Source organism: Muntiacus reevesi, chromosome 8 (genome assembly GCF_963930625.1).
Source record: "Muntiacus reevesi chromosome 8, mMunRee1.1, whole genome shotgun sequence".
Classification (NCBI taxonomy): domain Eukaryota; kingdom Metazoa; phylum Chordata; class Mammalia; order Artiodactyla; family Cervidae; genus Muntiacus; species Muntiacus reevesi.
Genome location: NC_089256.1, coordinates 23,548,556 through 23,564,911, shown reverse-complemented (window position 1 = coordinate 23,564,911; position 16,356 = coordinate 23,548,556). Strand labels below are relative to the sequence as shown.

The window sequence follows — 16,356 nt, the reverse complement described above, 5'->3', positions numbered from 1 at the left end:
TGTGCACAGCAGCCCACAGGACAGGCCAGAACGGGTAGGGCTCTGGGCCTGGCTGGGGGACGAGGGGCTGCAGGCAGGCACAGGCAGGTCCCACTGAGGCCCAGGCAGCCCCTGCCCCTCTCTTCCAGCTCATCCAGGTTCTGAGCTGGTGGGGGCTTCTCTTCTCTCCGCCCTTGGCAACTCTCAGGTCCTGCTGCTCCCGTGTCTCCAGACCTCTTTGGAACCCCAAGGGTTTGTGACCCCCTCATCCTCCCATCTGAGTGAACCCCTCTATATCTGGAGATTCTGTCCGTGCTACCCCCCACTCCCACCACCATCCTGCAGAGAGGTCCCACCCCTGCTTGTGACTCTGCCACTCACAAGAAGATACCGAAGTCCCGCCCCTCGCCCCCACCCCGTGTCAGAGCATGTTCCTGAATGGGACCAGGACTTCCCCTCCCTGTTCCCTGTCCGTCACCCAGGCACATCTCCTGGCTCCGCCCATGCATCACAGGACCATCCCTCCAAATCTGGGAGATTTCCATTAGTTCGCCAGTCCTGAGAGAGTCAGCAGCTCCTACAGGTCATCCGCCCAGCCTGCCCACTGCCAAGATGTTGGGGCCAAAGGTTGGTGGGTTCTCAGAGACTCAGGCTGCCACAGCCAAGACCCAGGCCATCACTGATCAGGTAGGGCTGCTGCGGGCAGATGGGGTCCTGGGACCACAGTGGTCAGCAGTCATCACCTCTGGGACAGAGGCACTGCACCCTAGCACATCCCCTTCTCTCTTGAGAAGAGAGAGGGGGCAGAGGAGTTGGAGGGGGAGGCAAGGTGACATTTGGGGAAAAGCATATGGAGAAGAAAGGACACAGCAGGGGCTGAGGTCATCATGAGTGAGTCAGGGTCCCAGGCCTCCTAGACTCAGGCTGTTATTTTAGCCCTCTTGGGTAGGTTTGAAATGCTGTCCAGTGACACGTTTAGAGACTGAAAGTTGCTGGGTCAAATAGGCAGAACCTTGGTCAGACCCTGGCAAGCCGTCCAGCCCCTTTTCTAGGAAAACTCTAGCGCTTGAGGGTCATGTGGGGTTGGAGTCTGTCCCCGTGACCTATAAGGGAGAGAAGTTCAGGGCCTAAGGTGGGGTATTTGAGTTCTGATGAGAAGAGGAAACTTGAGACAGACCTCTGGGTCCCTCATCTTTCCCGCCCACCTCTGCCCTGCTCACCGCTCCACTGCTGCCTCCTACATCCCAGGGCATGCTCTTCCGCGTCCTCTCTCCTACCAGGGCATGTGCTCTGCCAGGTCCTATCTCCTACCAGGACACGCACGCTGCCGCGTCCTCGATCCTACCACTGGGACCATCTGATATCAGTCATGGAAGGGCTGAGTCAGTCTTGGGAGATCTTAGACTCTGAGGGATCTGGGGGACAGCCAGTGAGAGCCAGGCAGAGGGGTGTTCCCTCTTCTTCCCCTCCACGGCCACTCAGCCCAGCCCTCCCCGCCTCTTCTGGCTCTCCAGGCCTGAGAATCCCCGCTGGCTACGTGAGCCTTGCGTGAGGGTGAGCCCCCTCGGGAGACAAGGGTTTCTGCCTCCAGGGGCTGCACTTGGGGTCCATCCCGTGAGAGTCACATGTCAGGGTCCCGTCCTCACTGCCCCTGGGAGCCAGGTGGCCACCTGTGTGCAGGGCGGGCTCTGTGAGGGGCAGGGGTACCGTCTGCAGCCTCTTGTGCTGAAGCTTTGGTGAATAGATAAGGAGAAGTGAGGCCAGACATGGACCTGTACCCACCACATCCAGCCAGGCTTGCACAGAGCAGGGCTCTCCTGCTTCCACTCCTGAGACAGACAGAGAGGATGATTCCATCCCAGGCCCCCAGGAGGGTCTGTGGGTGTCACTCACCCCGGGTTGGGTAAACGGTCAGAGGGTCAGGTCCCTACAGCTCCGAGAAGAGGGAATGAACGGGTGAGTGTTGAGACAAGTGTGTGCCGTGGCCCAGGGGGACACACCCAAACTGACCACCCTGAGAGCCGTAGCAGCCTCCTGGAAGAGCAGGTGGCCCACCTTCTCACTGCCTGACCCTCCCTGCTCCTGTCCATTCCCCCACCTAATCACCAGAGTGTGGCTCCCTTCAGGCCCTTGCCAGGTAACTCACTGGCATGCATAATGGTGATGCCCTTGGCTCCCCAAGCAGCAGGTGCTTGGGCTTCAAAACTCCTCTGACCTTCAGAACTGGTCTGGGGACTTCAGCGCAGCCAGCTCCTGTGGGTGCTGAGCACTCAGAAACCAGATTAGATCTCAAAGTCAAGACAAAGCAACCTGCTCTTCCTTCCTCCGTAACAAGCTCAGTTCCCCAAAGGCCAAGACCCTAGAAAACCTGACTGATCCAAGGGTATTATTACCATCTGACACCAAAGACCAGAAACACCCTCTGCCGAAAAGCCCTGCATCCTTGGGAGACCGTCGAAAAAGGCAGCAAAGGACAATCCTGGTGACCCAGGGGAGAAGAATCCACATGCAGGGGACCTGGGGTCCATCCCTGGTCCGAGATGATACCACACAGTGCTGAGCAAGTAAGCCCAAGGGCCACAGCTCCCGAGCCCGAGCTCAGAGCCAGAGAACTGAGACTCCTGAAGCCCCCATGCCTACAGCCTGTGCTCTCAACAGGAGCCCCACCTCTTGGAAACTGGAGAAAGCTGACATGCAGCCTCAAAGACCCAAGACAGTCAAAAAAAACCAATATGTAAGTAAAAGTTAACAATGGAAAACCCAGAGTTATGGCATGTTTAAAAAATAAAAACTAAAATTAAATAAAAGTTTAAAAGTAGAAAAGCATTTTTTAAACTGTAATAGTGCTTTATCTTTTGCAGAAGAAACTGAGATTCTTAAGAGAACCCTGGAAAAGGAAATGACAACCCATTCCAGTATTCTTGCCTGGACAATTTCATGAACAGAGGAGCCAGGCAGGCTACCGTTTATGGGGTCGCAGAGTTGGACACCACTGAGCAACTAACATTTTCACTTTCACTCTTTTCCCCAAGAGAATTAACGCACCTCTATAAGATCAAACCAGTCAATCCTAAAGGAAATCAACCCTGCATATCCACTGGAAGGACTGATGGTGCAGCTGAAGCGCCAGTCCTTTGGTCACCTGCTGGGAAGAACTGACTCAACAGAAAAGACCCTGACTGGGAAAAATGGAGGGCAGGAGGAGAAGGCATCAGCAGCTGAGACGGTTAGATAGCATCAGCCACTCAATGGAGAAGAATTTGAGTAAACTCTGGGAGACTGGAGGACAGAGAAGCCTGGCATGCCCCAGTCCATGAGGTCACAAAGAGTCAGACATGACTCAGCAGCTGACCATTAACAACAGAAGATGGAAGACTGAATTTTTAATAAATATTTAGTTATTTTGGCTGTGCCACTTAGTTACTTGAGGCATGTGGACCTTCCTTGCGGCATGTAGGATACAGTTCACTTACCAGTAATAGAACCTGGGCCCCTTGCATTGTCGTCATTGAGTCTTACACACTAGATCACGGAGGAAGTCCCTGGAAAATTATATTTAACATTCAATTTAATTTAACTCTTTAAAATATTTTAATTTTCACTTTTAAAAGAGTAACTAAAAAATGGTGTGTACTCTTTCAAAAGAACTAAGTAAAAAGAAAAATAGGAAGCAACCTAGATGCCCATCAGCAGATGAATGGACAAGGAAGCTGTGGTATATATACACCATGGAATATTACTCAGACATTAAAAAGAATTCATTTGAATCAGTACTAATGAGATGGATGAAACTGGAGCCCATTATACAGAGTGAAGTAAGCCAGAAAGATAAAGAACATTACAGCATACTAACACATATATATGGAATTTAGAAAGATGGTAATGATAACCCTATATGCAAAACAGAAAAAGAGACGTGGAAGTACAGAACAGACTTTTGGACTCTGTGGGAGAAGGTGAGGGTGGGATGTTTCGAAAGAACAGCATGTATATTATCTATGGTGAAGCAGATCACCAGCCCAGGCGGGATGCATGAGACAAGTGCTCGGGCCTGGTGCACTGGGAGGACCCAGAGGAGTCGGGTGGAGAGGGTGGTGGGAAGGGGGGATCGGGATGGGGAATATGTGTAACTCTATGGCTGATTCATGTCAATGTATGACAAAACCCACTGCAATGTTGTGAAGTAATTAGCCTCCAACCAATAAAATATTTTTTTTAAAACGTATATCATTGTAGCAGAAAAAAATAATTAAATTCTATAGAAAACGATAAAAATAATAATAATAATAAAGTGATGCTTACATTAAAAAAAATGAAAAAGAAAAACAGGGTGTGAACTTATACACATGGTCTTGACGATGAAAATGTAAAATTTCCATCCTTGAAAAAGGAAAGAGAAATGATACAAAGAACAGTTTTCTGTCCTTTCTCATCAGAGTCAACAGTTGAGTGTGTCTGTTCAGCTGTGAAGAACAGACGTGCTCTAGAAAGAGTGTAGAATGTGGGCACTAGAGTCGAGCTGTAACATCTAATACAGGTGAGCTCACCTGTCTCTTCCTTCTCCCCTTCCCCAGGTGAAGTCCCAGCTGGAGGAGAAGGTGGACAAGAAGTTCCCAATGTTCAAGGCTGTGGAATTCAGGAGCCAGGTGGTCGCCGGAATGAACTACTTGATCAAGGTGGGGTGTCAGGCTCTTGGGAGAGTCTGGCTGAAGTGGGAGCTCACAGGTGCCCAGGGCAGGGGTGCTCAGCAGGGTTCTGTGGCAGCCCTCAGCTTCAGGGGTTTGGGGGCTGTCTAAAATGAGCATGCGTGTGCAAGCATGTGTGTGCATGTGTGTGTGCATGTGCGTGCACGTGTGTGCTGCGGCCTCCTTGGAGAGGAGGACCTAGCCTCTCGGGTGACTGACGGCTCTGATGGAGCACTGTGGGTGAGGGGTGCTGGCTGGGCACCGAGGGCATCCCTGCACTTGAAGGAGGAAGGCGGCAATGTCCTCAGCCCAGTCTCTGGGGACATGAAGGGACGCAGCCTCCGGGCATCCAGGCCCTTCCTGCCCGTCCAGCCAAATCCAGCGAATCAGGGGGATGTGGGATGAGAGGCCCCACCTGCCCCTCACGGGACTCTCCTTTCAGGTTCAAGTGGACGAGGATGAGTTCGTGCACATCCGAGTGTTTGAAAGCCTCCCGCACGAGAGCAAGCCCGTGGCCTTGACCAGCTACCAGACCAACAAAGGCAGGCATGACGAGCTGGCGGAATTCTAGGCCCGATTTTGCAGAGTCTGTCGCCCACGTGGGTCTCTCCTCTGCAGACCTGTCTGGGACCAGATGCGGTGCCCCTTGGGGTGGGGTAGTGTCTCTGTTCTCTGCTTTCGCTATGTTCATTTTTTTCTCCCAATCCTTGATTTTAACGAAATTTCTTTCGAGGAGGGCTTGTGTTATCTTTAAATAAATATGTGTTTTCTGTTTTCACAAGTTGTCTCTGTTGGGCTTTGTTTCTTCATCTGAAGCTCTGATCACAGCAGAGAAGTGTCAGCAGGTGAGAGGTGTCCTGGGTGGAGCCCCCGCTGGGACTCCTGCAGCCTGAGCCCCCTTCCCTAAGGAGCCAAGGAGGGGGAGAGGGTGGCCCAGGTGACGGTGGGCGGCAGGCACACCCAGAGTCCCGGGAGGCTCTGCTCTAACCACAGCTCCACACGCCGGCGTGATGATGCTGTCGGGGCTCAGAACTCCCCACCCCACTCAGTACAGTAAGAGGGGCTGAGAAAATCCGACCCTAGAGCATTAGTTCTGGATGGACTCAGATACATTCTAGATGGACTCAGATACATTCACGCTTTTCTGCTTGGGTAGAGATGCACAGATGTGTGCAGGGGGGCAGTGACCCGCAGGGCCCGCTGAGTGCCACTTCCTGCAAGCCCAGGTCCAACTACCCACTGACTGCCCGGGGTGTGCGCTGGGTCTGTTTCAAGGCTTCCTGGTTTCCGCAGCCGGTTACTGCCTTTAGTGAGGTCAGTCCAGTGGTGTCTTTGCCGTGTATGTGTGTGTGTGTGTGTGTGTGTGTTTGTGTCAGTAGAATAGAAAAGTGCTCCCTGCACTGTAACACAACACTGGGGACAGTTCTATGAGGCTCAGGGTCAAGAGAGACAGCCTGTTCCTGAGGGTCGGACTCTGTCACCTTCCTGGCTCCACTTTGTCTCCGGGGCAGGGGGTGTTTTGTGCCAGGTCTGTCACTGGAGGCTGGGAGGTGCAGGTCGTGAGGGTCGAATGCAGAGCAGGTGAGCACTCCTTGGGGAGCAAACAGACCCGAGAGCAGGAGAAGGAGACTCTGAGTCAGGAGCTGTGTGTGTCCTGCTCTCTCCTGAGCTCTAGGATAGAAAACTTGCATCTCGGGCTGTTGGTCTGGGGAAACAGCAGCCAGCGAGCACATTTACAGTGACTTGAAATCAGCTGTATTTCCACCTGGAAACATCCAGTGGAGGGCGGGGGAGGATGGGGATGCTCTGTAGGTGCCTGGACAGGGCCGACAGCCCTCATCTCATAGCAGGGAGCATCTCATAGCAGGGAACGTGGAGCACTGGGATGGAAGCAATTCTGATCAGCAGGTTCAGACAGAGGGTCCCCCGGGTGTGTGAGGGGATGACAAGGTTTCGACACTAGAAGAGGTGGTTGCACACCACGGTGAATGCACTAAACACCAGTGAAGTGCACGCTCTCAAATGGTAAGCAGACTTCCCTGCCAGTCCACAGGTCAGAGCCCACACTTCTGCTGCAGAGGCCTTAGGTTTGATCCCTGGTCAGGGAACTGAGTTCCTGCTTGTCACACACGGCTGCTGAAACTAATCACTTTTGTGTTTTTTTTAAAGAGGGAAACTACTTCAAAAAATAAATAGAATAAAAAAAAAAACAAATGAATCAGTAAAGTGTATGTTGCAAGAATTTAACCTCAGTTAAAAATTGATTCGGATACAGAAAGGACACCAGAGGCAGTTTGGGGCACGGTGGCAGAGGGTTTGGGGGCCTGCTGGGGGGAGCTCTGGCATTGCCCCCAGACCCAGTGTCCCCACCAGCTGTGGGCGCTGACCCAGTGGACAGCCCTGTTGTCTGGCTTTTTTGGTCATACATTGGACGCTGGTTTGGGAGGCCTTTGCTGAGAGATCTGGAGGTCCGCAAGCATAGGAAAGTACTCCATGTGAAGACAGAGTGGGGATGGAGAGCTGGCTCTATGAGCCGAGGAACCCCACAGGCAGGGAGTGGTGGGAGGGGCTTCCCGCTGAGCCTGGGAGGCAGCGTGGCCCTGCTGACATCTTGACTCAGGTCTCTGGCCTCCAGAACTGGGAGCAAGGATATTTCTGTTGCCTTACACAAGGATACTTCTGCGCCTTACACAAGGATATTCCTGTTGCCCTCGGGTGAGGGCATCTTCCCCTCACCCGACTCATCCTCTCTCAGCAGCCCTCAGAGGGTTCTTCTGTTGTAGCCACATGTTCCGGGAAACACACTCACTCAGAAGTACAGTGCAGATAGTGGAGTGCAGTTTATTACACCGGCGGGCCCAAGGCAGAGTCTCCTCCTAACCAAGGACCCCAACCAGCATTTGTGAAAATCTTTTATACCCCATGTGTACATGTCCGAACCTACCACCCCAAATTGCTTGAGACTTACATAAACTAAGGAAGGTAAACACAATCCCAATAACCCCATCACTCATGTGCCATGTGCTCAGGCAGTTAAACAATTAGCTAATAATCAGTAAGCACAAGGTTACACTCCAATAGGTACAGAAAAATTCATGGCCCATCTGGAAGAAGGGGTGATTAGTGTATGTGCTCCCTTAGATGATGAGTAACCTGGATTCGATCTTCAAGATTCCCCTCTCTGGAGGGGTCTTAGCCTTCTGTTGTCGTTTCCATAGACACTAAACACAGAGTGTAGAGTCCATTGGAGAGGTGGCCGAGCATGATCAGCATGGACAGGTCTAAGATGGAGTCCAGGCCCTATGATTTCCTTCTTCACTTCCTCTCCTGTGGGTTGCTCTGTTAAGCTGATCATTAATCTCTCTGTCTGAAACTTTATTCCTTTTGGTATTCTGCACCTGTTCCTCTCAGTACAGAGGAGTATCAGAGAAAACGGCAGTCGGGATGGAGCAGAACCTTGGAGCACACCCTCACACCCGCCATCCAAGTAGGAAAGCAAGCAGTTAATGATCAGATGGAGTCACAGACTCAGTGCCTGGTTCACATTCCTGAGTTGAATCACAGATGCCATATTGTTGTTGTTCAGCTGTTCACTCCTGTCCGACTCTTTGCAACCCCATGGACTGCTGTATGCCATGCTTCCCTGCCCATTACCATCTCCTGAAGTTTGTCCAAGTTCATGTCTATTACATCAGTGATAATTATCCAACCATCTCATCCTCTGATGCCCCCTTCTCCTTCTGCCCTCATTCTTTCCCAGAATCAGAGACTTTTCCAGTGAGTCCACTGTTTGCAGCATGTGACCAAGTAGTAGAGCTTCAGTTTCATGCACCAGTCCTTCCAATGAGTATTCAGGGTTGATTTCCCTTAAGATTGCCTGGTTTTGATCTCTTCACTGTCCAAGGAAGTCTTCTACAGCACCATGGTTTGAAGGCATCAATTCTATGGCTCTCTGCCTTCTTTATGGTCCAGTTCTCAAAACCATGTGTGATCACTGGGAAGGCCATAACCTTGACTATATGGACCATTGTTGGCAGAGTAATGGCTCTGCTTTTCAGTACACTGTCTAGGTTTGTCATAGCATTCCTGCCAGGAAACAATCATCATATGATTTCATGGCTGCCATCCCTGTCCACATTTTGGAGCCCAAGAAGAGGACATCTGTCACTACTTCCACCTTTTGACCCTCTTATTTGCTATGAAGTGATGGGGCCAAGATGCCATGTTCTTAGTTTTCTTAATATTTTGTTTGAAGTTGGCTCTTTCACTCTCCTCCTTAACCCTCATCAAGACATTGTTTAGTTCCTCTTTGCTCTCTCCCATTAGAGTGGTATCATCCACATTTCTGAGGTTGTTGATGTGAGGCTGCCAGGGTTAATACCATGACAGGCAGCCTGGACCTAAGTTTTAGCTTCCCCCGAAATGGTAAGATTCCCTACCCCCATCAGGTAACCTGGAGCCAGCCAATCAATATGCGCCCTGTAAGAAACAAAGGGAGAGCTGAAAAGCCCGCGAACGCCCAGGTTTGAAAAAGCCCGCGAAAGTCTGTACCTATAGAATTGCTTTGCAAACATGTAACCAATCCGCTTAAGCCAGCTACTAATTGCTTATGCATATCTTATAAATTTGCGTAACAGCTTGGGCTCAGGGCTTTTTCTGACCCTGCACCACTGTGATGGGTGGGGCAGAAGGTCCTGGCTCGAGTTAATAATAAACTTCCCTTTTTTGCGAGTTGCATTGTCTTAGAAGCCTTCTCTCTTCCCGCTCGGGGATTCAGACATCAGGCATAACATTTGGGGGCTCGTCCGGGATCCCTTGACCGGGGCAGGAGAACACTTTCAGGACAGAGGGGAAAGATAAATAATAGCACCGGTGCTCAGGCAGTTCAGGAAAGTCCAGTGTAAAATCCGAGCCCCTGCTGAGAAGCAGGAAGGTATCTGGCGCAGGAGAAAGCTTTCTATAAAGGGGGAACGGATTGGACGTTCCAGCCGGCGCAAGACCGAGGCCAGCGAGCGCGCTGGAAGGCTGCCGGCTCTGCGGGAAGGGGAGTTCCTCTCCTGATCCCGAGTCTGGTGAACAGCTGATGCCATTCGGTAAGGTGAATCTGCTACCGGGAGGCAAGAGAATTCAGGGGGCCCAAAAACCCAGCGCTGTGTCGTCGGCCGACGTTTGTCTGTCTGTGTGTTTGTCTTCGGCTCTCCGTGTTTGTGTGTGTGCCGGCATTGTCTATGGTCTCCCTTTTCTGGAAGCCCAGGGAAAATTCCTGTAATGCCTGGGTGTCTGTAGGTGGCAGGAGACGTCTGTAAGTCCACCCCTTTTGCCCCTCTCCCGCCTCCTCCTCCTTCTTCTTTCAACCTGGCTTCCTTTCCTCCTTTTGAAATCTTTGAAGACATCTGAAGTTTTGTGTCTCTATAAAAGGTTTTCTGAGAGACTGTATTCTTGTATTTAAGGGAGTGTCTGATGAGGACTGCCAGGTTTATATGTGTGTGTGTCTAAATATGTTTTGGTATGTCTTTGTCTCTGGAAAATATTTTTAGGTTAATTTGTAAATGAGCTCTATTTAATTGGCTTAAAAAAAAGGGGTAAGTGCTTACAAATCAAATAATTCTAAATTAAACAATAAATTCCAGGTTTAGGTGAACTGGGAAATATTCTGTACTAATACCTGATATTAATGTTTGTTTGTTGACCTATCTAATATAGACATGTCTTAGAGTAATTAACATCGAGTAGAATATTTTCATTGTACCTAGGTTTAATATAAGTTAAATATTATACCTATTACAAGTTTGTCAACAAGGAAATTACCTCGAGTGAAAAAAAAAACTTCTAAAAAATGTAAATGAGGTATGAGTTTGTATATAAACTCTATTAAGAATAATTATTCTTTAAGAATATCTGTCTATAATGGTCTCCCCAGATTGGCATAACTTGAATTTCTAAGGGTTGTGCTAAACTAAGTATTGGAAGTCTATTAAATAATTAGGTCATTTCCAAATGAAATAAGATTTTGAAACATTTACTACTAAACACTAATTTCCTTTTACAGAAAAACTAAAGAGATTTGGGACTATAAATGAATAACGTTCCATGCCATCCTAAAATGTTTTAAGAAAGCAAGAGTTTTAGAAATTATCACTGGTATTTATGCTCACCAATCTATAAAATGCTAATATAAAAGTTAGCTCTTGATTGCTAAAAGAAAGCAGGAAGTGTGCTTTCAGTAAAGTATGAAAAAGTAGTAAAAAGAGTTATGCATGATCAGGATTTTCTAAAATTGAATTACAATTAGTTAGATAAGTAGATTTTGTTAGGAATGACCTGGTTGTAAGAAAACTGCTTAGAGCCAATTAGGTCCAAGATGGCTGAGCTGACTTTCACTAGACCTTGAGCCTTGGTATTTATGCCCATTGTGACATATCAACAAGCTAAATGATACACCCATCAACATTGACTAAATCTGACCAAATGTTCTAAAGCTTTTAATTGATCTTTTCGATAAAACTTCCTAAATTGAATTCTTTTGAAGTTCCTTTGACATCTAGCTAACTTTGGTGTGTTTAAGAGGGCCCCTGAAACATCCCAAAGAGGGATATTAAACTGTTTATTTGGTTGGTTAAATTACATGAAAAAGATTATCAAATGAGTAATAAATCCGCTCATGTTATGATGTATGAAAAATTACTAATACAGATATCCTAGAAAGTATATGGAGTTCTTAACATTCTGATACGTCTTGGTATTCTAATGAAAAACCTGATGACTTCACAAAAGTTAACAAAGGACTGAATGAACCAGCGAATATGCTTATAACTTTTGTGGTTTCTATCTGAGAAATTACAGGTTTAAGTCGTGTGTTTTCCGGGAATAGGAAAAACCTTCCTCTCAAACTAGTTATAAAATTAATTTGGTCTCTTAGGTTTCCAGTAAGTTTAACAAATGAGCTAAGAAGGTTATCTCACTAACAGGTACAAAAATCTCAAGGAATTTTTGAGACCTTAAAAAAGAGTTCACCTAGATTTGTTAGGCAAAATCTGTGATAAGCCTTTGGTGTGAGTTTCCCAGCCCTGTTTTATATTAAAAGCTCAGTCTGAGATCCAATAAGTGTTTCAGCAAAATAAAAAGTCTATGATCAACTATGGTTATATAAATCATCAGACCAAAATTAGTGAAAACAGACCTACTTTGCAAGCAAACTAGCCTTTATTTGGTTGTACTTGATAAAAATGAGGGTAACTTTAGGGAGAAAAAGATATTTCCAAAAAAATGTTAAATCCCAGTTTGTTGATGGAGGTCTGCATGTAGTAAGACTCATTTCTCAGATAGTTCTTTGCTGTTATGTGATATTAATGTAAAAGTTTGTTTCTGAAGCTTATCTCAGTAATCTATCTTTGGATGAAGATCAGATGCCTCATGACCTGCAACCAGGACTGGAAAAAGACATAATTAAGAGACTGTCTCCAACCTGGATGAAAGGATTTTTTATCAGGTACTCTTAACTAGCTCATGCACAATGAAACTGAAGAGAAATTAACTCTTAGATTAATTCCCACTTCCAAAGGCTCCTACACTGGATTGGTCTGTAGAGAAGACAGCTGACCTGATCTCACCTTAAAATGATGCTCAAACAAAAGAAACTACACCAGGATGAGAAGACAGCAACATCAGAGGTAGACAGCTTGCCCAAGATGCTGGATCTGCTTTGTATGATCATTTATAATGTTTTCTTGACTTCTTAGACCTTTGCATATAAATCAAATGCTTTTTTAGCAGAGGCCTGATTCTATGCCAGTTTTAGAAATCAATCCAATTGTTGAGTTTGTGGCCAATTACCTGTATCTAGTTCTGGGTTACCTTGGTAAATTTCTCCACTACAAGACTCTAACTGGTTGGCCCTGAGGAAATTTAGATCCCCTCACTGGGCCAATTAATAATGCCTACTCTGACTCTGGCCATAAATTTGAGCCTTTTTCTATTCCTCAAGCTCAATCAGAGCAACAAAAAAGTTTCAACAAAGGAAAAAGAAATCTCCCACAATTATAAGAGGTTTAAAGTCTCCTCTGTGTTGAAAACAATTATATCATGCTAAGGATAATCAGTCTAGTAACAGTAAAAAACTGGGCTATGTGCCTTATAGATGGTGGTGCCAATGTATAATTTCCCTGAAAGATAAAGATTCGTACAGAGTAAACTAAGTCAGACGACCTGGGATATACTGGGCTACATCTAATGGAAGCTCTTAAGTCTTACTTGTCACTTTACTAGTACTGCTGGCTATGTTCTTTGTATTTCACCCGTTTTACAAAATTGCTATTTCTTACAGTGCCAAATGTGTGACTGAGGCCTCTGATAAAATAATATATAGTTCCCTATGAGATCAATGATGATGGCAGTGTAACTCTAGATATGAAAAAAAGCAACAAGAGGAAATGTTTTCCTGGACCAAGAGGCTAATAAGACAGGTGGTCCAGAGAATTTTGGATACTGTTTTATGGCCTGGTCCAGTAACAGCACGTTGAGTGGCCTGTCAACAAAATCTTTGCCAAACCTGAGAATGGACATTCTCAGCACCGTGGGATAAAATGGTCTTGAAATGCCCCCCTCAAAATCATGGTCAAGTTTATGAGCAAAAAGGGGCTCTGCCAACTGAAGATTGACACTTGCCATCTACATCTACAGAGATTAAATCATGGCCACTGCAACTGCTGACTTTCAACGGCCCTGAAAGGAGTTCAGGGTGAAGATCAGGAATGAGGCACTCCGTACTCTGGGAAAAACTGGCAGAACAGGCCTTCAGATAGTTAGATCTTTTCAGGAGATTTTATGAGTCCCAATTCTTGCATCTTCTCATACCTAGAGAAACACTGACATCATTAATGGTGCCATCTGCTTTGGCTATTAAGGAAAAATTTTACAATTAAAAGTCAAAATAGAGTACTCAGCTATGGTTCAGACATCCTGAGAAATAACCAGGTGTTACTATGGGTATAATTTCAGGTTAGACATTGTATTGCTAAACACTTGAGTTTTCTGAGTCTTGTTAGGCTTAGATGCCACCATTCTCAAAACAATGTCTGCTGGAAGCTAGTAACTTGTACCTTACTTTTTATAAAACTAGGCAACTGGCCACCTGGCTACAAGTCTCCCTGAAGTGCCAGGTCCAGACTGGGTTTCAGGCCTATTCTTCTAAAAGAAAGAGATTTATTTTGTCTATTAAAACTCCAGTTATCCCTCCTCTAGCTACTACTAACTGGGTATGTTACAACAAAATGGCAGACCAAGGGATTGAGATTTTAATCATACAAGGCTCAAATCTAAGACTTGAAACTCAGGAATACTTCCAATTCAGTGTCTCTTCTCCAGGCTGAGGCAGTCCTATGCCCCATTTTGACAAGAGATTATCACAGTCATAGTTGCCCTGTTCCCTAAATTAAAGCTGAGCAGGACTCTGTGGGGTGGTGACTCTGGAGTACAGACCTGCTGTACTGTAAAATATAGGCTTTATTCAGCCTCCTTGACCTTCCCTGAGTTCCAAAGCATAGATTCAAACAATTGCTAATCAGGGAAGAGAAAAATACAGAAACAGAGGGAAAACAATCAAATGGTGGTACAGCCTTGAGACGGGTCCTGGTTCCTACTCAAAGAAACATGCATAACAATGTCTTTTGAGTTCTTCTACAGAACTGGAGCCCCTACCCAGGTGAAAGATGGTAACTTCAGACTAAACACAAGATTCCTAGAACACAGCTCTGTTGCTTGACCACCAGCAAATCACTCCAAATGTTGCCTCCTGTTTCTGGGAACCAGTGATGACCATCCTGTTAGGTCTCCTGTTTGGCCCCTGTCTATTTTATCTCTGAGAGGCGCCAACAGTTTCAAACTAAGTTGCTGTTATTATAAGAGTAAAAGCTGCTTTCAGATATAAGACACCCCAACTTAGGTCAGGTATAGAAAGACTTCTGCTCTGCTAGGCAGGCCTACGCCCAGGCACAGCAGGAAGAAGTTACAGAAGAAAGAGACCTCCGCCCCAATTCCCAAAAAGCATCTTGAGTATGAAGTCTCTCTCAAGGGAAAGTTGTTAGAGAAAACACACTGCCTGTCTGTCCACCTAATGTTACTCAGATCTCAATATTCAACTGCCCCCACAGATAGATGACCCATGATTGGGCCTTCCACAGAAACAAGAGGACAGGGGGGAATGTGAGGCTGCCAGGGTTAATACCATGACAGGCAGCCTGGACCTAAGTTTTAGCTTCCCCCGAAATGGTAAGATTCCCTACCCCCATCAGGTAACCTGGAGCCAGCCAATCAATATGCGCCCAGTAAGAAACAAAGGGAGAGCTGAAAAGCCCGCGAACGCCCAGGTTTGAAAAAGCCCGCGAAAGTCTGTACCTATAGAATTGCTTTGCAAACATGTAACCAATCCGCTTAAGCCAGCTACTAATTGCTTATGCATATCTTATAAATTTGCATAACAGCTTGGGCTCAGGGCTTTTTCTGACCCTGCACCACTGTGATGGGTGGGGCAGAAGGCCCTGGCTCGAGTCAATAATAAACTTCCCTTTTTTGCGAGTTGCATTGTCTTGGAAGCCTTCTCTCTTCCCGCTCGGGGATTCGGACATCGGGCATAACAAGTGATGTCTCTCCCGCCCATCTTGGTTTAGCTTGTAACTCATCCAGCTCAACATTTCTCATGATGGGCTCCATCTCTTCTTGATCTCTTCAGTGTCTGAGTCTCTACTGTTTCTGTCCTTTACAATGTCCATGTTTGGGCAAAATATTCCCTTGGTAATTCCAGTTTTCCTGAAGAGATTTCTAGTCTTTCCTCTCCTGTTGTTTTGCTCTATTTACATGCACTGTTCGTTTAAAAAGACCTTCTTGTTTCTCCCTGCATTTCTCCTTTGATTTTTGCTTCTCTTCTTTCTTCAGCTGTTTATAAAGCCTCTTCAGATCACCACTTTGCCTTCTTGCATTTTGTCAGGCGAGTGTAGTTTCCTCGGTTCTGTCTTGTGTCAACAAAAATTTGAAGCGACGGACATTAAAGCCCTCGGTGCATCACAGCTCTTGGAAAGACCATGTTATAGCTCTCGGGTCTCAGACAGACCATGCTATAGCTCTTAGAAAGATGAGTGTTACAGCTCTGTGTTACAGCTCAGTTTTATTTAGAAAATAGCAGGAAAATACATCCTCAAGGCGTGAGGGCATGCTGACCCAAAGACAAGAAGAGAAGGGAGAGAGACAGAGAGTGTGTGCGCGGGAAAAAGAGAGAGACCTGGCCCTTTGGCTCTCTTTTTATATGCTTCCCACCCCCCCACCCGAACCCCAGGCCTGCCCTCTGTAAGTTGCGCTGGCCAGGAGTGCTGTTTGTTCTACCTGAGGTCCTCACTCTGGTCCTTGGACTTTCCTTTCACCTTCCTTTGTTCTATTTTCGCGGGCTTTTCCCTTCCATCTCTTTAGCCACCGCCATTCTGGACTCCTGTTTCCTATTCAAACTACCTAACACATTTCTTTTTCTCTGGGAGGGTTTTGTTCGCTTCCTCCTGTGCATTATTATGGACCTCTGTACATAGTTCTTCAGTCACCATCTCTACCAGAACTAATCCCTCGAATCTACTTGTCATCTCCATCGCATATACATAGGGAGTTTGATTTAGTCATATCTGGCTGGCCTAGAGGTTTTCCCCACTTTCCC

The 16,356-nt window shown here is 46.8% G+C and overlaps 1 protein-coding gene across 1 annotated transcript; it reads left to right on the top strand.

Moving 5' to 3' along the window:
• Positions 1-540: 540 nt before the first annotated feature.
• Positions 541-5,445, top strand: LOC136173296 (stefin-C-like). Its single transcript, XM_065942817.1, has 3 exons — positions 541-666; positions 4,554-4,655; positions 5,107-5,445. Exons 1-3 carry the CDS (start codon positions 592-594, stop codon positions 5,233-5,235), a joined length of 306 nt encoding a protein of 101 aa, XP_065798889.1. The 5' UTR covers positions 541-591; the 3' UTR covers positions 5,236-5,445.
• The last annotated feature ends 10,911 nt before the right edge of the window (positions 5,446-16,356 follow it).

Coding starts and splice junctions, on each gene's coding strand:
- LOC136173296 (XM_065942817.1), top strand. CDS start 592: ATGTTGGGGCCAAAGGTTGGTGGGTTCTCAGAGACTCAGGCTGCCACA. Junction 667..4,553: donor CCCAGGCCATCACTGATCAG/GTAGGGCTGCTG, acceptor CCCCTTCCCCAG/GTGAAGTCCCAGCTGGAGGA. Junction 4,656..5,106: donor GAATGAACTACTTGATCAAG/GTGGGGTGTCAG, acceptor CTCTCCTTTCAG/GTTCAAGTGGACGAGGATGA.